General features: G+C 60.9%; 7 protein-coding genes across 7 annotated transcripts; 4 read left to right on the top strand and 3 right to left on the bottom strand.

Annotated features, from left to right (window-relative positions):
* Positions 1–742: 742 nt before the first annotated feature.
* COLE_04844 (uncharacterized protein) lies at positions 743–6,483 on the top strand (the record flags this gene model as incomplete). Its single annotated transcript, XM_018425208.1, has 10 exons — positions 743–886; positions 1,157–1,517; positions 1,697–1,782; positions 1,928–1,984; positions 2,036–2,130; positions 2,195–2,237; positions 2,302–2,632; positions 2,680–2,728; positions 2,800–6,134; positions 6,188–6,483. 10 exons carry the CDS (start codon positions 743–745, stop codon positions 6,481–6,483), a joined length of 4,797 nt encoding a protein of 1,598 aa, XP_018280845.1.
* A 165-nt stretch (positions 6,484–6,648) lies between these two features.
* On the bottom strand, positions 6,649–7,338 carry COLE_04843 (uncharacterized protein; the record flags this gene model as incomplete). The annotated part of the gene is made up of 1 exon (XM_018422415.2): positions 6,649–7,338. One exon carries the CDS (start codon positions 7,336–7,338, stop codon positions 6,649–6,651), a length of 690 nt encoding a protein of 229 aa, XP_018280846.1.
* A 190-nt stretch (positions 7,339–7,528) lies between these two features.
* On the top strand, positions 7,529–9,469 carry COLE_04842 (uncharacterized protein; the record flags this gene model as incomplete). Its single annotated transcript, XM_018422416.2, has 7 exons — positions 7,529–7,587; positions 7,711–7,996; positions 8,186–8,399; positions 8,434–8,795; positions 8,836–8,906; positions 8,944–9,205; positions 9,275–9,469. The coding sequence occupies 7 exons, from the start codon at positions 7,529–7,531 to the stop codon at positions 9,467–9,469; spliced, it is 1,449 nt and encodes a 482-aa protein (XP_018280847.1).
* A 2,040-nt stretch (positions 9,470–11,509) lies between these two features.
* On the top strand, positions 11,510–12,550 carry COLE_04841 (uncharacterized protein; the record flags this gene model as incomplete). The annotated part of the gene is made up of 2 exons (XM_018422418.2): positions 11,510–11,676; positions 11,890–12,550. The coding sequence occupies 2 exons, from the start codon at positions 11,510–11,512 to the stop codon at positions 12,548–12,550; spliced, it is 828 nt and encodes a 275-aa protein (XP_018280849.1).
* A 1,074-nt stretch (positions 12,551–13,624) lies between these two features.
* COLE_04840 (uncharacterized protein) lies at positions 13,625–15,276 on the top strand (the record flags this gene model as incomplete). Its single annotated transcript, XM_018425941.2, has 3 exons — positions 13,625–13,780; positions 13,885–14,088; positions 14,125–15,276. 3 exons carry the CDS (start codon positions 13,625–13,627, stop codon positions 15,274–15,276), a joined length of 1,512 nt encoding a protein of 503 aa, XP_018280850.1.
* A 211-nt stretch (positions 15,277–15,487) lies between these two features.
* On the bottom strand, positions 15,488–16,333 carry COLE_04839 (uncharacterized protein; the record flags this gene model as incomplete). Its single annotated transcript, XM_018422419.2, has 2 exons — positions 15,488–15,672; positions 15,784–16,333. 2 exons carry the CDS (start codon positions 16,331–16,333, stop codon positions 15,488–15,490), a joined length of 735 nt encoding a protein of 244 aa, XP_018280851.1.
* A 220-nt stretch (positions 16,334–16,553) lies between these two features.
* Positions 16,554–20,201, bottom strand: COLE_04838 (uncharacterized protein; the record flags this gene model as incomplete). Its single annotated transcript, XM_018426469.2, has 5 exons — positions 16,554–19,772; positions 19,805–19,939; positions 19,983–19,993; positions 20,047–20,068; positions 20,124–20,201. 5 exons carry the CDS (start codon positions 20,199–20,201, stop codon positions 16,554–16,556), a joined length of 3,465 nt encoding a protein of 1,154 aa, XP_018280852.1.
* Between the last annotated feature and the right edge of the window lie 672 nt (positions 20,202–20,873).

Below are 20,873 nucleotides of genomic sequence, written 5' to 3'. Positions count from 1 at the left end.
GTCGGCATGAGGCATGAGGCATGAGGCATGAGGCATGGCAGGTCGTGGCAGGACGCGGATACGTGGACAATTGGGCAATTGGGCAACGCAATTTGATCATTAGAGGCGGAGGGAAGAGGGGGCACAGCTGCGTACTGGCCCTGGAAGTTCGGCTCGCAGTGCGTCGAGTCCTGGAGGATGCGCGTCGGATGGGATGGCTGGTTGATACCCAAGACTTCGCGCAGAGCCAGCGTGCCTGAGGCCTTGAGGTGTAACGGTCGTTCGCAATCTCTTGCAGCTCGCAGCTCGCAGCTCGCGGCTTCTACTCGGCCTGATCTCCTGATCTCTTGCCCGTGGCCCAGCGATCCAGCGACTCGCGGCGAACGGCATGAGTCCGAAGGCCGGACGCAGGACGCAGGTCACACACCTCGTGCACACACTCACCCTTCATTCTCATTGCCGTCGATCCTCTCACGCACTCTCCCGGCTCTCCCTCTCCTCCTCCTCCTCCTCCCCCCCCCCCCCCCCTCTCCCACCACCACCAACATTCTCCGCCTACATCATCATCATTTCATTTGTTTCTCTCCGACCTCCGACGTCCTTTTCTCTCATCCACCCTCTCTCCCTCTCTCTCTCTCTTTCTTTCATCATCCGACCCCTGGCCCTCTCTCCAATCCTCGGTCAACGCCGGTATTTGGTTACCTGTTGTTGATCTCTCTCTTTCTCATCTCTCACCCACCGCCACGGGCGAGAGAACGACAACATGGCTCAAGACCCCTATCCCGGTGCAGCACAGGCTGCCAACATCAACCCCAAGGATGTCGCTCCCAGCAGTCTAAACAAGCGCCAGCAGGAGGCCGTGGCCAACGTCGTGGCTCACGACGCTGCCAAGGGTGCCACCGTCTACGTGAGTCCTTGCTGTGACCAGGTGATTGCCACGGTCTGCTGGCTGCTAAATCAACACCTTCTTGCCATTAGAGGCTGCAGCCAGGCTGCCAGGTTGAGCTCGGTGCCAACGTGCCAGCTTGCAAGGTGACCCTCGGCCCTCAAGAGATCCCAGAGGCCAGGGATCGCATATTGACCTGCTTCGGCTGAGCGCTACAATTCCCGACATGCCTCTCTCCACTGCTGCATCTCTATCCACCTTCCTTCCTCCAGTGCATCAGCTGACATTCAGAGCTTTGACCCCAAGGCATCGCCTGAGGAGAAGACCGAGGTCGCGGGTTCGAAGAGAGGCGGCCTGAAGGGCGTCTTCGGTGCTCCCAAGGCCCTCGGCCGAGGAGTTGTCAGTGTCGGCCAGGGTGTTGGCAAAGGCGTAGGCGCGGTCGGCAAGGGTGCTGTCCAGGGCGTCGGCGCTGTGGGCGGCGCTGCCATTCATGGCGTCGGCGCTGTGGGCAAGGGTGCGACCGGCGTCGTGACCGGTGTCGGTGGTGCTGCCATCGGCGGTGTCGGTGCTCTCGGCGGCCAGGCCAAGAACGTCCTCGGCTCGATGCCGGGTATGGGCGCACTCAAGGATGATCCCAAGAACAGTGCTCGTGGTGAGTCGCCTGGAGCGTCGGGCGGTGTCGATCGACAGACATGTCTCAGCGGATGGAGGTGGCGTCCAGTCATCCGTGCACATCCAGAATGCGATGTGCCCTTCGCGACGAGGCATGCGAAGAGGGGGGGATAGAGGGCACGTTGAGGGGTCTCAAGAGCCCGCGCTGACCGTGCACAGCCGTCGCCATTGACACGTCGACCGCTGGCTCCGCCCCGAAGCCTACCGTTTCCCTCGCGGACGCCAAGAAGGCATCGGCCCCCACTGTGCGTTTTGTTCATCTCACTCCTCTCACACACTCCTCCCTCCTTCCTTCCCCGAAATCAATCTTCTTCCGCTCACCTCTTTCCCCCCACACTCGTTCACCATTCTCCTACTCTCTCTCTCATGGATTCGGCACTGACCTCGCAGGAGGACGACATTCCTGGTACCATCCCCAAGACTGTCCTGCCCGGCATCCCGGAATGGGTACGTATACGACTACCTCTGTGCGGGAGCGGAGGCTGACTACAACAACAGATGGGGATCGGTTGGAAGGAAGTCGCTGGCATCGCGGGGCAGGGCAGGCCCGACGCTCAGACTGCCCAAGAACTGAGCATTCTTAGCGGCTTCCTGTGAGTGCTGCAGTGTGGTGTTTGGGCCAGCTGCAAGTGCAAGATGGCGTGCTGACGCATCCAGCAAGGAGCAGTATTATGGCTCGTGGTATCACAATGCCGGCGTCGTAAGTGATGCGAGGGTGAACGCACGGCGTTCGCCATCGCGGTCTCCTTCAGTGCTCACACCAGATCTTTTTCGCTGTCCTAGCGACCCGCTTCGTGACGTGGCTCCGCTTCGGCTGGGGCTCGCTGTTTATCATTCTGGCTACTTGCGCCACCTATTACTCTCTTTCGATTAAGCGTACCCGTCAGCGCGCTCGCGACGACATTCAGCGCGAGCTGAGCAAAACCCGCTTGATGACCGAGAACGAGTCTGCCGGCTGGCTGAACAGCTTCCTCGAGCGCTTCTGGCTGATCTACGAGCCCGTTCTTTCCAAAACCATTGTCGATGGCGTTGCCCCCGCCCTAGAGGCCAACTGCCCGAGCTTCCTCGACTCGCTCAAGCTCACCACCTTCACTCGTGCGTCACCCCGCATGCGCTATACAAAATACTGACAATGGTAACAGTCGGCAACAAGGCGCCCCGCATCGACTACGTCCGTACATTCCCCAGGACGTGAGTTTATACCCCTGAAACGCGTCGACGCGTGGACCCGCCGCGTGTCTTTCGATCGAAACTGACGTCAGTCCCGACGACATTGTTGTCATGGACTGGGCCCTCTCATTCACTCCCACCGACGATTCGGACATCCCTCCCAATCAGGCCGAGCACCGCACTAAGCCAAGGATCGTTCTCGAGATCCGTGTCGGCAAGGGCATGGTTTCGACGGGCATGCCCGTCCTCCTCGAGAACATCTGCTTCTCGGGCCGCATGCGTATCAAGATGACGCTCATTAACAACTTCCCGCACATTCAGAAGGTCGAGATTAGCTTCCTCGAGCAGCCCACGTTCGACTATGTTCTCAAGCCCATTGGAGGTGACACCCTTGGGTTCGACATCAACAGCATTCCTGGACTTGCCCCATTCATCCGCGATCAGGTTCACTCGAACCTTGGCCCCATGATGTACGACCCTAATGTCTTTACGCTCGACCTCGAGCAGATGATGGCTGGCTCGCCTCTCGACGCCGCCAACGGTGTTCTTAAGGTCCAGATCATCGATGCCAAGGACCTCAAGGGCGCCAAGTTTGGTGGCGGTGACCCGGACCCGTATGTCTCGCTCTCTGTCGGCGCCAGCGAGGCAGTGGCCCGCACCAGAACCATCGAGTCGTCCACGTCTCCCACCTGGAACGAAACTCAGTTCGTCCTCATCAAGTCGCTCAACGACATGCTCAGCCTTAACGTCATGGACTACAACGAAATGCGCTCCGATGCTCTTCTCGGAACGGTCAACCACGAACTTCTCACGCTCGCCGAGGACGCCGAGCAGGAGGGCATCGTTGGCCGCATCTTGGACGCGGGCAAGGACCGTGGGGAGATGCGCTACAACCTCTCCTACTACCCAGCTATTCTCCCGGAGAAGAACCCCGACGGCACGTTCCAGCCTCTTCCCGATGTTCCCTCCGGAATTGCACGTCTCGAGATTCTTCAAGCTAAGGACTTCGGCCTCGGCAACGACATCAGCGCCAAGGCTCTCATCTACCTCGGCAAGGGCAAGGTTCCCATCCACGAGACCAAGGTTGTCAAGAAGAACGCCTCGCCTGGCTGGAACGACCACGTAGAGTTTATCTGCGCCGACAAGAACGCTTCTGTCATCACCGCTCGCGTCATCGACACCAAGTCTGAGCGTGAGATCGGTCGCGTCGCTGTTCGCCTCGCCGACATTCTGGAAGGCAAGGCGAAGGGCAACGACTGGTTCCCCCTGTCCGGCTCCAAGGGTGCCAAGATCCGTCTCACCGCGGCCTTCAAGCCTGTCAACCTCCCAGGATCTATTGACGGCGCCAGCACCTACGTTCCTCCTATCGGCGTCCTCCGTATCCACCTCAAGAACGCTGTTGACGTTAAGAACGTTGAGGCGATGGGCAAGTCGGACCCGTACGCCAAGGTCATGGTCGGCTCCAAGACGTTTGCCCGCACGGAGGTCTGCGACGATACCCTTAACCCCACCTGGGACCAGATCGTTTACGTTCCAGTCCACAGCCTCAAGGAAAGGGTCACAATCGAACTCATGGACTACCAGAACATCGGCAAGGACCGCAGCCTCGGAAGCGTTACTCTCAATGTCTCGGAGACGGCCATTGAGAACCCAAGCAACACGGCTTATCCCTACCAGTCCACCGGTCGTCGCTCCCTTTCAGAGCGCATCTTCCTCGGCAAGAACAATCAGTACAAGGGCACTCTCAACTTTGACGTTGACTTTAACCCAGCCATGTCGCTGCGCGGTGGTGTCTCGTTTGACGCCAAGGCGAACGACGTCCAGGAGGCTGCTCAGGCTGCTGTCAGCGCCAACGGTAGCTCGCCTAACGGCACAACCGGGGAGGCTGGCGCGATGGAGACTCTTAGCGACACTCCTTCCGATGCTAAGGCGGCTCCCAAGGACAAGGATGGCAACCCCATCAAGGAGGAGGAGACTGCGGCTGCCGACCCCGAAAAGGGCGTTGTCATGACCCCCGAGCAGCTGGTCCAGTCGCAGTCCGGCGTTCTGGTGTTCCAGGTCATCGAGGGCACGCTCGCGCGCAAGGGTGCTCTCGAGATCCTCTTCGACGACGGCTACTGGCCTGCTTACACGTCGGAGCGCGCTCGCAGTGCTCACCAGCGCTGGGACCAGGTCGGCGAGGGCTTCGTACGGGAGCTTGACTTCGGTCGCACCTGGCTTCGTATCAACGCTAACGACGATGACGAGAAGGAGGACATTGTCGCTGAGGTCCAAATGGAAACCCGCGAGTTCCTCGAGCAGGCCCTGAACAAGGAGGCGACATTCATTCTCTCGGACCCCAAGGGCAACGGTGGCCGCAGCTCTGTCAAAATGAGCGCTCGCTACGTCCCCGTCGACATCCAGCTCACTCCCCGCGAGAGCATGAACGACCAGGGCATGCTCTCAGTGACCCTCGTCGGCGGCAAGGGCCTCAAAGGCGTGGACCGCGGTGGCAAGTCGGACCCGAATGTCACCTTCCTCTTGAACGATGTCAAAGTCTTCAAGTCGGAGACGAAAAAGAAGACCCGTGACCCTCAGTGGAACGAGCAGTTTGAGACGGTTGTGCCATCACGTGTTCGGTCGCGGTTCATCGCGCAGGTCAATGATTGGGACCGTGTCGGGAGTGCCACACCAATGGGTGACGCTGTGATCGACCTTGCCGCCATGGAGCCCTTCCAGCCTTCCAACATTGACGTTCCGGTTATGCACAACGGCGAGAGCCATGGCACCCTTCAGCTCCAGATGGTCTTCCGCCCCATGATTATCGCGCGTCACAGGACCAACACCAACGCCTTCGGTAGCGCCGGTAGAGCCATCACCAGCATTGGTGGTGCGGCTCTTGGCGCACCCGTGGCCGTCGGCAAGGGCGTTGTAGGGGGCGTGGGCCGGGGTGTTGGCACTGTCGTCGGTGCGCCCGGCCGCCTCTTCGGCAGGAACAAGAACCGCTCCGCGTCCGTCACTCAGAACCAGCCACAGGAGATCTTGCGCGAGGTGGATGAGAACCCGTCCGTGAGCGGTTCGCATCTTGCTGTCCCGGGCTACGAGCTTGGCCAGGGCCAGTCTCCCCAGGCCAGCGCAGGTCAGGTCTCGGCTCCAGCGGGTACCAGCGGTGGTTCGCTGCCTGTCGGCCAGGAGGCTACCACCCTTCCTCCCGGTGCCGCCGAGGCCCCGCAGGAACCTGGCACTCTCACCGTCTCCGTTCTCAGCGTCAAGGATGTGCAGCCGCAGGGTTCGCACTCAGCATCGGCGCTGAAGCCTTACGTTGCAGTCCGTGTTGGACACAAGTCCCAAAAAACCGACCATATCAAGGGTACAGAGGGCGACTTTAATGAGACCTTCGGCTTCAACCTTGCGCCTGGCACGACTCAGCTGTCCCTCAGCGTTTACGGTGAGCCTATCCAATCACTTCATCCCCGCGCATCAGACGAGGCTGACGTACAGACAAGCACACCCTCGGCAAGGACACCGAGCTGGGCGAGGCGGTCGTTGACATCTGGCGGCACCTCCAGCCCGCCATCCCGACTGCTGACGTCTTCGTCGAGCTCACCCAGGGCTCGGGCCAAGTCAAGCTCCGCCTTGACTGGCAGGCCGGTACTCTTCAGCGAGGCATGTCGCGTATTCGTAGCCGCACCCCTAGTGTAAGCTCCAGGCAAGGCATCGTGCCCGAGACTCCGCGCTCGAGCAAGTTTGCGTTGACCCCCACCAAGAGCATTGCCAACGGTCAGAGTGCCCAGTAATCCGCGCCGCCGACGTGATTAATGGTGATACCCAGCTTAATTTACATACACGGGAAATCAGTTAGGTAGTGTTAACGCTCTTACGATGTGAAACGATGCAATTGTTGCGCTGCATGATTCGGTGATGTTGTACTTGGCTACAGAGGGTGGAGATCAATCTATTCATTACACATCAGTGACGCCCAGGCGGACAGTCGCCTTTTCACCATCGTTGAAACGCTTGACGAGCGTGAAGTCTGTGATACCTGGCGGATATCCCTCCACCTTGCCCGCAACCTCATATCCGTTGGCGATGTAGAATTCGGGAGCCTGGAAATCCCACGTCTGTACAATGGCGGCTACGCAGCCCCGGTCGCGCGCAAGTCGCTCCGCGTGCTGGAGCAAAGTTCGTCCTAAGCCGGCACCCCGCTCAGCCGGCAAAACAAAGAGGTAGGTGATATGTAGCCATCGAGCCCAGGTGTGCCCCACTAGCCCGCCGAGGAGGTCGTCAGCCCCAGCGAGAGGCGGCAGCGTGGGCTGGGCAGCAGCGCCGGGCGCATGCTGGCCGAGAAGTTCTGGCACGGTCGTGGGGTTAGAGGTTGGGGCGGCCGGAGGCTTGGGGGGCGCCTGAGTGGGGTCGATGAGACCACCTTTGGACGGAGCGTGCGCCGCAGTCTCGGCAAGCTGGAGGTTGCGCATATCCGGGGCTGTGTCGCTTTCCTCGCCACCCAGCGCCCATACATGCAGCGGAACTTCTTCGTCGTCTGCGCTGTCCCGCAGACGCGCGAGGGCGGGAGAAGCGGCGGTGTTACTTGCCCGCAGACGGGTATGGAGCGCCGTCCGGCGGTCATGATCGACCTGCGCGAGGATGCGCATAGTGGGCGAGCAGAAAGTCCGTCCGACGACTGATGGGCGGAGTGAGTTTGTAAGCTTGTTGAGAGGTGATATGCAATCTCAACAACAACTTTCCTTGGAGATGGGAATGAAGCTATGTGGTGCCGGCCTTCGTCCGCACGTCCGGCCCGCTGAAATCTCGTGACGCTGTTTCCGTTTCACTCACTCCACCATGTCCACAATTGTCGACGCCCGCCCGCGCGGCAACTACGTCCCCGTCGACTGTCCCGAGTGAGTATGTGTGCGCGTGCGTGCGCGTGCGGCATGCGGTGTCGACGTCGGTGGCTGAGACCGTTTCGCCACCCATCCGGCGGAGCGTGCTTCGCTTTGCTTGGAACCACCAGCTCACACCAGATGCGCGTCTCCGCAAGAGTACCAGGTCCCACCAACGTATATTGGCGGCTTGCGTGTGCGCTGCTCGGCGTGCAAGGCGCTGTTTGCGCACGATGCCGCGCGGCGCAGCGCGAACGCGTCGCCCAACCCCCCGCCTAAGCCCTCCACCAAGCGCCGCGGGATCGGCACCGACGCCAACCCTATCGACATGGCGTACTATGATGTCCTGGGGCTGGAGGCGACCGCAACGACCGAGCAGATCAAGAAGGCGTATCGCCGCCTCGCCATCAAGCTGCACCCGGACAAGGTGAGTTGCGGCGCCCAGACCGCCTTCCCGTACTTCGTGACTCTTCCTCACGCCCTTCCCCTTCACTTCCTTCCTGCCTGTCACCTGGCTCGTTGTTGCCACCTCCATCTGCTTTAATCATGCTGTTTCCGGCTTCGCGTGCGCACCTGCGCCGCTCTACCTGTTATCATCAACAGCCACTGACGCCAGAACCGCGATGACCCCGACGCCGAGGAGAAGTTCAAGCAGATCAGCGTTGCGTACCAGGTCCTGTCCGACCCAAAAACGCGCAAGCAGTACAACGAGTTTGGGCAAAAGAATGGCGGCGGCGGCGCCGAGGAGGCTCAGATCGACCCCGAGGAGGTCTTTGGCCAGATGTTCGGAGGCACCCGCTTCGAGGACCTTATCGGGACGATCAGCATTGGTGAGCGCAGCGGCGATGCACTAGCTAATGCCAGGCAAGGACATGAAGAATGTGTTCCAGCAGCAGCACGAGGAGGAGGAGGACGATGTCGTGATGGTTAATGGCAAGCCGCAGCTGAGCCCGCAGGCTCAGGCGAGGAGGGCAGAGCGAGAGCGCCAACAGAATGAGGAAAAGGCACGGGAGCGTGCCGAGCGCGTCGAGAAGCTCTCGGCCAACCTCGTGCGCAAGCTCAGCATCTTCACGGAGGCCGCCAAGGGGCCAGACGACCCGCAGGTTGGGCCGAGCTTCAAGGAGATCTGCCGCCTCGAAGCCGAGGACCTGAAGGAGGAAAGCTACGGCGTGGACCTGCTCCACTCGATCGGGCAAACGTACAAGACGCGATCGGCGCAGTACTTGGTGAGGAATAAGCCGTTTCTCATTGTTGCGCTGACCCCAGGCATCCGCTCAGTTCGCCCCATTGGGTTGGTTTCATGGCGCGAAGAACACGTTCAACGCCGTGTCCGAGGCGTGAGTTGGCATATCCCAACCAGTAAGCTTACTCCAGTGTGTCGACTGTACGCTCTGCACTCGAGCTCAAGAGCGTCTTCGAGAAGTTGCAGGCAGCAGAGCAGTCGGGGGTGTCGCCCGAGGAGCTGCGCAAGCTCGAAGAACAAGCAGCCGAGCAAGGCGTCCGCACGCTGTGGAAGGGCGCGAAGATGGAGGTTGAGAGCGTGATCCGCGAGACGTGCGACAAGGTTCTGGGGGATCCAAACGTGTCGCGCGAGAAGCGCGAGCTGCGTGCCGCCGCGCTGGGGCTGATGGGTGATGTAAGTCTCCTCTGCTGACGTTTGACTTGCGTTTCCACAGACTCAATTTCGGACTCCTGCTGACCCAAGGCATTCCTTAGTGTCCGCGCTGGCGAGTCGGGGCCATCGGACGAGTTCGTTCGCATTGAGACCGCTGCAAGCAAGCAGCGTGACGCCGCACGTGCAGGTGAGAAGCCCGAGGTGCCGCCGCGCCCATACACTGCGCGCCAGCCGCGCGGCGGAGCACGTGCTCAGCACCCACCGCCCGTGCCCGAGCGGCCTTGACACCTAGGAGTGGGTCATCTGAGCGATGCGCTGACGCCAGCTAAAGGCCAGTAGACTGTCGTCGCCTTGTCTCGATGACGCGTACATGTAGAGGAGCTCATAGTCATACATATGATTTTGGCACCACATTAGCCTACATCCTCCATCACCAGTCGCGTATGTTGGCTCTATTCGTTCTCGATCGGCTCCTCGAGAAGGTCAATGGAGAGGTAAAACCCCTCCCACCCATCGTCATCTGGTTGTGCGTCGGCCCACTCCGCCGCGGCGCGGACCAAGCGTGCTGCTCGTGCGGCCTCGTCCTCCTCGTCGTGCTCAGCCGCCCCGGCGGCGCCGAGGGCAGGCTCGGGGCGCCGAGGAAAGTCGTCCGCGGGAGAGAGAACGTCAATGACCTCGTCCTCTGCTTCGTTCATCTTGCGCGCCGCGTCATCTTCGTCTTCCTGCGCGTTAGTGGCTGCAGACGATGTGAGGATGACTGCAGAGATCGGACCAACTGCCTCTAGAAGGCACTCATTTCCGCCTTGCCGCACTTACAATGTCAAACTCGTCTTCTCGCTCGTCGTACTCGACATTCTCCTCCAGTTCCTCGAAGCCTGGCGCAAAAGCCGCCCAGTTGTCTGGCGAGGAAGTCTGCCAAATATGCACGTCGCCAGAGTTTTCGACTGTGGCAATGATTGGTCGCGTGGGGTGCCACTGCAATCAGCTCGCTGTAACCATCTGCGCTGCTCAGCAACTCACATCCGCATCCATCAAGCTCTCCTTCGGCCCCTCTAACACCTTGACGAGTGCGCCGGCTTCGCGGTCCCACACAAATACGTTGTGGCTCATCTTGTGCCCCGCCCCGCCGAAAACGTACTCGCCATCACCCGAGAAGCCGACGGCGTGCCAGGGGGTACGATTCACGAGGTCTTGGAAGCGGTGAATGGGGGCGAGAGCGCCTGTCTGCGGAGAGACCGTCAGAACACGGAGAGCGCGATCAGTCGAGTTCAGAATGAGATTGCGGCCTGCTCCATCGAACGCCAGCTGCTTGATCCCGCTCGTGCCGACCTTGATGCGACTCTGTACGAGGCGGGACACCGGATCGATGACGAGCACCATGCCCCCATTCGTGCCCGCGTATATCCTGGAGCCGCATGGCGACCACGCCGCACATGTGAGTGCTTGCCTGATGTTAGCTGGATCTCACACAGACCTACCTCTTCTTCGCCGGCTCGCCTTCCTCTTCACCATCCCCCTCGCCCTCCATCACGTCTTCCAGCACCCAGCGCTGGCCCCCTTCACTGGGTGCTTGTCCCCGCAAATCAACGAGCACCACCTCGTTACATGCAAGGGTCAGGAGAATGATACCGGCATTGCGCGGGTGGAACGCGCCAGTGGACAGCGGAGCATCGAACCGTAATGTCCTTTTGCGCGGCCAGGTCGCGCCCACTCGCTGCCGGAGAAGAGGCGAGAGCGGGGCGAGATCCCAGATAATAGCCGTGCCGTCCAAAGACGTGGAGAGAAGGAAGCGGTTGTTGCGCGACCAGCTGGTGTGAGCAAGGGGAAGATGCGCGCACTCGGCCAAGAGACAAACCTCAGCCCTCCTACGGCCTTGACATGCCCCTCAAGCTGGCGCACGATTCCGCGCGTCTCCACATCCCAAACCTCCACTAGGCCATCGCTGCCCCCCGCCGCAAGGTAGTGCCCAGCATATGGGCCGGAGGGGTTGAAGCGTACCGACGTCGCTTGGGAGGAGAGGGTGCAGTCGACTGCCTCGGGGTACTTTTGTGCGAACGGATCTGGCGTCAGTGCTGATCGGAGGCAGCGCAACGATGAGGTTGAGCTCAGGCAAACGAAGGATAGCGCTATCCCATGTTCGCCTGGGGAGAATGCACGTACTCAGTAGCTGCTGCATCGCACAGCACGGTGGTGAAGGAGGATGTTTTGATGTTGAGGGTCGTGGAGTGGAGGTCGGATATCGGGCCGTTCCTCAATCTTCGCACAACCTCAACAACACTCATTCTCCCATCACCGGCACCACGTAACCTCACTCCGTCTCTCAACATGCAAGGACAGCAGAAACTCGTCCCTTTTGTCCCCCCAGCGCCTGTGGGCATTCCTATTGCTGCAGTGCAGAGCCTCGTGCCCCAACTTGCCACCACTATCAACGATATCGACACACTCAAGACCCAGCTCAGTGCGGGGAATGTGAACGCGACGTTTCCCAGCTGGTAAGTCGTCATGAGATGCTGATATGGCGAGGTTAGCACGGTTAGGTTCAGATCTACTGCCCAGCAGTCCGCTCTCGCCTTCGCAGCCCGCAGCTGCGCAGCTGTCAGCTCTTAACAGCCCTCGCACGCGCATCGCTCTCCCTCCTTCCTCACCTTCTCCGCACATCCACTGATGGCTCCGTTTCCCTCTTGGTAGCGAGAAGCTGACCCCAGGGATACCCTTCTGCAGCGCTACACCCTCCTCCTCTCCCGTGTCCAGTCTTTGAGCAAGTTCATCTCCACCCCGCCACCCAAAGGGACAGAACCCGCTCTCGCGCACTACCTCGTACACCCGCTGCGCCCCCTCGCTCCCGATGCCGACCAGTTGGCACAAGACGTACTATTTCAGGCGATAAACACCCAGACGCTACCCATGCCGGAATCAGAGAGCGTGCCAGGAGCCCGCGGGATGTTGGGTCTGGACACCCTGCGCGGACTTGACGAGGGCGCATTGCAACGCCACACCGATCGCCTTAAGGCTCGGCTGGGGCGAGAGAGCCAGCGCGCGCGCGGGATGATGCGCGAGATTGAACGACGCGGGGAGGAGTACGACTGGACGTATCGCCCGGGAGAAGAAGAGGAAGAGGAGAAGGAGGAAGAAGAGGAGGAGGAAGACCTCTTTGGAGATGACGAGGAGGAAGAAGAGCAGAAGGCGGAGCCACTAGCACCAAACCCCCGCGAAGGGTGGGGTGTTGCGGACTACTTGGTTTTTCTTGAGACCGGGAAGGCCAAGGCGCCCGAGGCGGCACCCGCAGAGGGAGCATCAGCGGCGCCGGTCTCCGCTCCTGGAGCGACGGCGGCGCAGGCGACTGCATTGGCGACGGCGTCTGCGTAGATACTGATGCAGACTTGTATTTGTCGCGTGCAACAAAAGTTGCCGGCATTGACATTGATGGGAGTAGAAGCCGGGTCACCAGCGGTCGCGACACTCTCCGCCAAGTCTGGGAAACCAGGCGCCTCACGGCTAAGATCGGTTCAGCCAGCACCCCTTTTCTCGGGCAAACACAGCAACTACCTGTACGCCCTCTATGTAAGTGTCCCAGTCCGCTCTTCTACGAGACTTGCGTCAATGAGAAGGAGTGAGTATACGTCGACTTAGTGGTTGTTCCTTGCCTGCCACCACTCCAACGCAGACCTCTTTTGAGGGGACGTTCGGTACTGAACCAAAATTCTCACGCCCTGTCGCTCCTCACAGATCAGATCTGAGCGGTCTTCAATATCTGGAATATCGTCGAGAACCACATGACCAGCCTACCTTGCGGTGCAGATCGAGTGTCGCACTTCCGGCGAAAGGGTATGTGGGCGCATCTGATCAGTTGGCAGATCCTCTGATGGATACAAGTCACCGCCCATCGCTGTGAGGCCTCAGATCAACTGATCCAAACACATGGCCGATTCTCAGCGCGACAACTGATCGAAGGCGCCCCGAAATCGGGCCCAGCTCCTCTTGGCCAGCATCGAATACCGATAGAACATCTTGGCTCGCATCATCACATCCGCGTCGCACTCTTCCCCACCGGCAATGGGCACCCGTGAGCGGTACGCGATGGACCACTCATGCTCACCCCGATCTTGAAGCACTCAGCGTCGTTGCACTCCCATGCCGCAAGCACAGCTCAAACCGCCCGAGCAAAGTACCCATGTCACAACGCAACCGACTGCGCTGCCGCCTCATGCCACCGCACCGGAGATGACGATCACGTCCTGACGCCCATTCGCCGACAAGCGGTGGCTCCAACTTCTTATGCCTGGCCTCTGTCTAGGCCAGTGCTATATAACCCGTCCTGACCGCTGTCGAGTTCAGCATCCCGCCTCTCCTTTCCTCTCCTTTCCTTTCCTTTCCCTGCTCCGCCTTTCCCTTCTTCTCCTTCGTCTGTCTTCTTTTCCTTTGCCTCTTGACTCGAAAACAATGAAGTTCACCGCCCTTGCCCTCCTCGTCGTGGGCGCGGTGTCGGCTGCTCCTGCCCCGCAAGGCGCTAGCACCTTCAACCCCGCTCCAGCTGCTCTTGGTACCGACTGGACCGACATGACCGGCTGCACGTGTCTCGGCTGGCCTTGGGCACAGGTGAGTTGTGCTCGCACCACATCTTGTTAAAGGTGTCCTGCCGGAGTCTACCATGTCTCAGCGCTTGCTGACATCTTTAGAATCAGCAAATCTTCTTCTCCCAGGCAAATGGCAAGCAGCTGGGCTGGTGCTGGAAGGATGGCCAAATGATTCAGCGCGACCGCAACCTCATCCGCACTGCCGTCACGGAGAACCGGCGCACCAGCGATGCCAACGGTCTGCAGGCTAACAATTGGTGCCGCGCCCGCAACATCCCCCACGCCTCCTCGGAGTGCGCCACACGTGTCATCCGGGAGTTCTCTCGCACTGTGAGTGACTGACTATCGCCTCGCTGACAGTGACAGCAAGGCCCTGGTCTTCTCTCCCTTTGCCAGTACCCCGCCCCTGGCACTTTTACCCCGACTTCGTGCGGCTGCGCGTACAACTGCAACCCGGGCTACGTCCGCTGCGGCCGCTGGTGCGTTCGGACCGGCACGCAGTGCAATGGCGGCGTTCCTATCGAGTTTGCCTGCGGTCCCGGCTTCTGGAGCTGCAACCGCACCTGCATCCGGCTCAACCAGCCCTGCATTCCCAGCCCTAACCAGCCTCGTAACATGCTCGCCTCGGTCTTCGACGAGCGCGACGTTGCGGATCTGGAGGACCGTGATGTCGACGAGCTAGACGAGCGCGACATTGAGGACCTCGAAAACCGCTCTGAGCCCGCCTTTGACCTTGATGCCCGTGACGCCGACGCCGAGGCTGAGGCCGACAACCACAACCGGTGCCGCCCCGGGTGGGTCTGGTGCTCGTGGTGGAACCGGTGCTACCAGCGCTTCTGCCCCAAGCGCCCCGTTTGCAAGAAGGGCTGGCACTGGTGCCGCGGCCGCTGCATCTCGATCAAGTTCAAGTGCCCTCGCGCCGAGGTCGACGAGCTTGATATCCGCGATGCTGAGCCCGAGCTCAACGCGATGTTCGATGAGCGCGACGAGACCTTCGATGAGCGCGACGAGACCTTCGACGAGCGCGACGGCGAGCCTGACATTGACGAGCGCGACTTCGAGGACGCCCTTGACGAGCGTGACTTCGAGGACGTCGAGTCTCGCGACTTCGACGAGCGCGACGCCCAGGATGCGGCTGGCTCCCCCTACCGGCCGGAGCCCCTTCCTCCCTACCCCGTTCCTCCGCCTCACACTCCCGTGCCCCCTCCCCCGCCTCACACTCCGGCGCCCCCTCCTCCCCCGCCCCACACCCACAACCCTATCCCCCTCCCTACTCCCAAGCCTCCCCAGCCCATTCCCCCTATCCCGCTCCCCACTCCCCAGCCGTGGTGCCGCCCCGGCTGGACTTGGTGCCGCGAGTGGGGTCGCTGCTTCCGTGGCCGCTTCTGCCCTCGCCGTTGCCGCATTGGATGGCAGTGGTGCCGCGGACGCTGCGTGCCTCACTGGTTCACCTGCAAGCGTGAGGAAGTCAAGCGTGAGGAAGTTAAGCGTGAGGAAGTCAAGCGTGAGGAGGTCTAGGCCACCGCCGGACACCAGCGCCTAGCTGCGCCAGCTTGCTGGATGGACAGTGCAAACCTAGCAATAGCGCAAAGTGATGCGATGATGATGACGGTGACCGTGTGGCAGGGTGGACGCTCGCGTTGGGGAACTGATCTCACTCTCATCCCCCTTGCTCCAATCTTCATGTTTCCTAACAGATGTCAACGATACAACGGTAAACGCCCACGCCCTACACCAAGTCGAACTTGAAGTCATCGCCTCCGAACGCGCAAGGGGGTGATGGCGGCTCATCGAGCGGAGGTAGCGAGGTGAAGTCAAATCCTTCGGGCTCCTCAAATGTGGTGCTGGGAAACACGCTGCGCACCATCGCGTCTCCCTTTGCACTGCGCTTTGGTGAAGGCTCGTAACCGCGGTCTGGCGTGAGCTATGGGACATTGTCGCGTTGCAGAGGATCTCCCTTTCTCACCCCGTCCACTCTGCGGACTCTCCCCTGCAATATGACTCCCCACTTCCACGATTACTCACCAACTGCGCTCCGCCCTGCCGAGAGTTCGTCCGCCCTCACGCTGATGCTGCGTTGCACGCGCGGCCGCTTGGGTGGCGGGTCTGGCACAACAATCGGCCGCCGCTTGTTAAGAAGTGCTGCGCGCACAGCGCCCGCGCGCCCCACTTGCTCCGTCGGCGTCTTTGGTGCGACCTGGCGCGGCGGGGTGTGGGGTGAGCCAGGCCGCCGCTGAGGCATGGCGCGCAGCTCGCGTGTTGAGCTTGTCGGCGCCTTGAGGCGCGGGAGACGCGCGACGTTGGGACGGGTGGAGCTGGAGTCGCTGCTGGAGGCCTTGCCTTCCGTCTTGGGAGCTTGCGGGACGTTGTCGAGCGGGGCGAGCGCACTGCGCTGGCGCAGAGGCTTGCTGGGCTTCTGGGTCGGTGGGGCCGAGACGGAGCCCTGCGCGTTCTCGCTTAGTGGGCGGCGCCGTGCTGATGTCGTGCTCGCGGAGAGCTTCGAGGGCTTGGCCTTTGACCGAGCGCGGTCATCGGGCAGCGCATTCTCGTTTTGTACTCGCGTCCTGGGAAGCATGATGTGGTGTGAATGCATTTCGTCTGGGCGATGGCTTGTTTGTGCCGTCAGAAGTCAGTCACGTTACTTGAACCCTGAGTTAACCTCCCTTAATGCTCCACTTACAATGTCCTTCTAACAGTCGTCTTATTCGAGAGGTGTCTCGCAACCTAGCAATAAAAGCTCCTGCACAAATAATCCGAACCATGCATACAATCCACTAACAATGAAGCACTCTCCCTCAGTACTCTGGCTCCTGCCAGATACGCGCGAGATCGACCTCCTCGATCAAGAGCGGCACGACGTCGACCGACTCCTGCTCGAGCAGCCACACATCGTCGTTCTTGTATTGCGTCCGCCGCTGCGTGCCGCGGTGGTCGCCCGAGACTGCAATGACACTTTGCCCCGACCCGTCCGGGCGCACCGGCACGAGATACTCGGCAGGGATGTCGACCTGCTTGCCTTCCTCGGCGCCGCTGACGACAACACAGCGCGCATCGTCGCCCACCGTGTCCTCGATGCCGAGCGTCGCGTCGTCGTATGCGCCGCGCTGGAAGTGACGGGGGTTGCGGGTCCCGGGACGCTGCGAGGGCCCGACGTGCACGAGCACGTTGCGGAAGTCGAGCGCCCAGTCCCAGTTCCTTCCCGAGGTCGCCTCTGCCATGTTTCCACCTCCGCTTACGAACGGCGTCGGCGCGCCAAATGGTGTCGGCCCGCCCATGCCGCCGGGCGTAGGCGCCGAGAGGCCGTACCCTGGTGTTGGGGCCGACAGTGCTGCACCGGGCGTGGGGGCTGACAGCGCAGCACCTGGGGTGGGCGCGGAGTACATACCCGGCGTGGGTGCGCTGAAAACGGGCGCGGGGGTTGGTGCCGAGAGAGCGGCCCCAGGAGTGGGGGCCGAGTACGAGGACGGTCCAGACCAAGGGGTCGGCGCGGACATCGGCTTGGATGTGCCTGGATCGTTGTAGACACCTGGGGTTGGCGCCGAAGAGTAAGGGCCAGGAGTCTTCCCGCCGCTGGCGCCGGCCCAACCAGGAGTGCGGCCGCCGTCACCGTAGCTGGGAGCGGGCGTGCGTCCCCCAGCCCCGTACCCGGGAGCAGGGGTGCGCCCACCGGCCCCAGCACCTCCCCAAGCGGGCGTCTTGCCGCCGCCGCCTGCCCATCCTGGGGTCTTGCCACCTGCTCCACCGAAGCCGGGCGCAGGCGTCTTGCCGCCCGCACCCCACGAAGCACCGGGAGTCTTGCCTCCCGCGGCGTACGGGTTGGGCGTCTTACCCATGCCCATAGCATACGGGTTGGGCGTTTTACCGAATTGTCCACCCGGCGCGGGGGTGCGGCCGCCGTTCATCGCTCCACCGCCGTATGGTCCAACATCATAGCCGCCGCTGCCACCGCCGCCGCCACCGTAGCCCCCACCCCCACCGTAGCCGCCAGTGCCAGTATCCAAAGGGTATGTCACACCTGTCTTTGGGTCCTTGCGCTTCAGCCAGGTCGTCAGCACCGTGATTGTCTTGTTGTTCGTCTGCAGCTCGACACGGGCCTTATCGGCCCCAACCACGTCCTTGATTGTGCCCAGGAGACCCTTTGAGGAGCCGCGCGTGACGACGACAGGTGTGTTGATGATCCGGCGATTGCCGACGGTCGGAGGAGGGGGCATGAGGCTCGCCCCGCCAAGAGGAAGCTGTGCATTCAAGGCGGGGTTCATCTTCGTCAGATCGGCGGAGACCGACTTGGGCGTCACAGAAACGAGCGCTTGAGCACGCGCAACGAAAACGCCATTGTTCTCTGGGTATTCGCGGTTGTGGAGGAATACGAAGAGCGAGCGCGAGATGTTGATAACCTCGCCGCGGCGGTTCTCGCCATCGACCTCCTTCATCGCGTCACCAACCTTCATCTCGTTGCCGGTCGAGTCTGTTGCGACCGCAAAGCGCGCATTGTCGCGGCGCAGCGTCACCTCGTTGGTGCCCACCAAGCGCCCCAGGCCGTTCTGGTCGACGATTCGAAGATTCTTGCCCTCAATTTTCGTAACGACAGCGGCGGTAGTGGAGTCGAGCATGACTAGATCATGCACCTCGAAGCGGCTAAGGGTCGCCGTCGCAGTCGAGCTTACATCCGCGGCCTTGCGCACGTCCTTGGAGAAGACACGAATTTCCTCGCGGTTTTGGTCGGCGAGAATTGTCACGACATCGCCCTTCACGTCCACAATCATACCCGACACGTCGGCGTTCTTGCCGGACATGATCTTGACATGTTCACCGACATCGAACTTCTTGCGCACACTTGAAGCGGGTACCTCGACGACCTGGTTGTGGATGGCGCCGCCGATTGCGCGGATGGAGATGGTATCGCCGGCAATGGTCTCAACAGTACCATACATGCCGGCGAGTTCGCCCTCGTGCACCTCCACCTGGTCACCAGGGGAGAGAACGCCAGCGGATATATTGCGGTTCGCATCGGCGATGGTGGACAGGTCGAGCTTGCCGGTCCCCGAGTCGTCGCCGGCAAACTTGGAGACCTCCTCGAGCGTAGGCTGAACGCCCTCGGTGGTCAGCAGGGGAATCTTGATGTCCTTGACACAAAATCCGTCGATGTACTCTTCGCCGTCGAAGATGTAGGAGCCGCCGCTCGAGCGGACGTTGCCGCGGCCGTACACTCGCTTGACGTCGTCATAATTGAATAGACGTTGAGGGGGGCGCACCGCGCCGCCAAGACCTTTCGCGTTGCGGTCACGACCCTCCCTGGGGGTCAAGTCGATGCGAGGGATGAACTTGATGCCAACGATACCGCTCGTGATCTGATCGACGTCGATAACCTGCGCTAGGTCTCCGGTGTACTTCGCACGCTTCAGGCGCACCCACATCCCTGGCTGGAGGTTAATCTCCTTCTTCTTGATGCGAAGAAGTGGCGCCATCTCCTCGATCGGGATAAGCTGAATGCCACGCGTGAGGTACACGCCCACAATGCCGTTCACAGCATCATGCACAGCTGACGAGGTGCGCGCTTCCAGGAATAGCAGGCCTGGGAGTGAATCGCGGTAGAAGGCGGACGACACGCCGATATCGCTGCCCTTCTGCTTGTGTTCAAACACCTTGCGGAAGATGGAGACGGTGATGTTACGCTCGCGACCAGCCTTGACACGGATCTGCCAAAGGCTAGGGTCGTCAACGCCAGGCATGAGAAGACGCTGTGGCACCTGGTCACTGTCGGCATTGTAGCGTGCCTGTCGGCGGTGGCGCTCCTTCAGCGCAGCAACCATCTCCTCAACATTCTCCTCCTCCTCGCGGTGGAGGTTGCGGTTGAGAGTGCGATGGTGGATGTCGTCCGTGGCGCCGACGTCTGCTCCCTCCTCAATGAACTCGCGGACATCCCCATAGTCGTCGTCCTCGTCCTCTTCCTCTTCATCGTCGTCAACTACAGCCTCGACATCGAGGAAGCGGTTCGCTGCCTTGCGTTTACGGTGCTGGTGTTAGCGCAATTTCCGGAATGACAAACCTTCTTGCGAGGCGCCGCCTCCTCGTCGTCCTCATCCTCGTCATCATCTTCGTCGTCCTCCTCGTCCTCCTCGTCTTCATCGTCATCGCCACCCTCATCTCCGCCCTGGTGCGTGGGGACAGGCTCCATGTCATCCTTGGGGTCAGCTAAATCCCACCAACATGGCTTGTAGGCTCACTTCGTCTTCCTCTGTAAAGACACCGCGTCAGTACGTGCTCGTCGTCTGTTTCGTCACTACTCACCATCCGGGTCTGCAATGCGCGCCTGCCAGTCAGCTCCACTCAGGTGGGTGCCCATTGTTCGGGCAGAGGTGACTCACGCGCTTCTTGGGGCGCTGCACCTCAACTTCGTCGTCCGATCCCACATCCGAGTTGTAGCGCTCGTCGTCGTCCGACATGATGAGGGCGTTTTAGGATGCTTGAGAGAGAGAGTGAATGCAAGATGAGAGATTGACGCAGCCGCAAACATCTAGTTGGGCGGCAATGAATGGGACATCTACTATCGGGGGGCATGCCTAAGTTGCGGAGATCCAAACAATTCCGTTTCACCACGCCTAACTCCACCATCGTGGCGGTCATGATGCATACAAGCTCGCCACAGGGAGGTCGAGGACACGCAGCATCTCCATCATTACTCGCAGGTATCATACATTGAAATTTCACCTTACTTCTATACTGCGTGCAGCGCCTCATCCAGCTTCCGCTTGATCTCGCGCCTGTCTACGTCCGTCCGCCTTGCAATGGACCCGCAAGGTCCGGGTCTTCGTCGGCTGACATTCTTCTGCCGCGACCGTTCAAGATGTGCGAGGACGACTAGCTAGGTGCTGGTGTGTTGGGCGTGTCCGGGAACGGGAAGAGGCAGAACACGCATACGACACGACCGTCCTTGTTTACCCAAGGGCGGCATTGGCCTGATATAAGCAAAGCTCGTGGGTGGAGCAAGTTGGAAGCGGTGACTTACGGCCACGGTTGAACGTGTTGGCGTCGCCGCCGCAGCCGATCATCGACATGGCTTGTTCGCTGAGGGAGAGTAGGGCGATAGAGGGGTAGGCTTGTCTAAACGTCAGCTA

The sequence above is a fragment of the Cutaneotrichosporon oleaginosum genome (genome assembly GCF_008065305.1).
Source record: "Cutaneotrichosporon oleaginosum strain ATCC 20508 chromosome Unknown ATCC20508_contig04, whole genome shotgun sequence".
In the NCBI taxonomy this organism is placed as follows: domain Eukaryota; kingdom Fungi; phylum Basidiomycota; class Tremellomycetes; order Trichosporonales; family Trichosporonaceae; genus Cutaneotrichosporon; species Cutaneotrichosporon oleaginosum.
The sequence above is the reverse complement of the archived record's forward strand: the minus strand, read 5'-3'. Positions and strand labels throughout refer to the sequence as shown.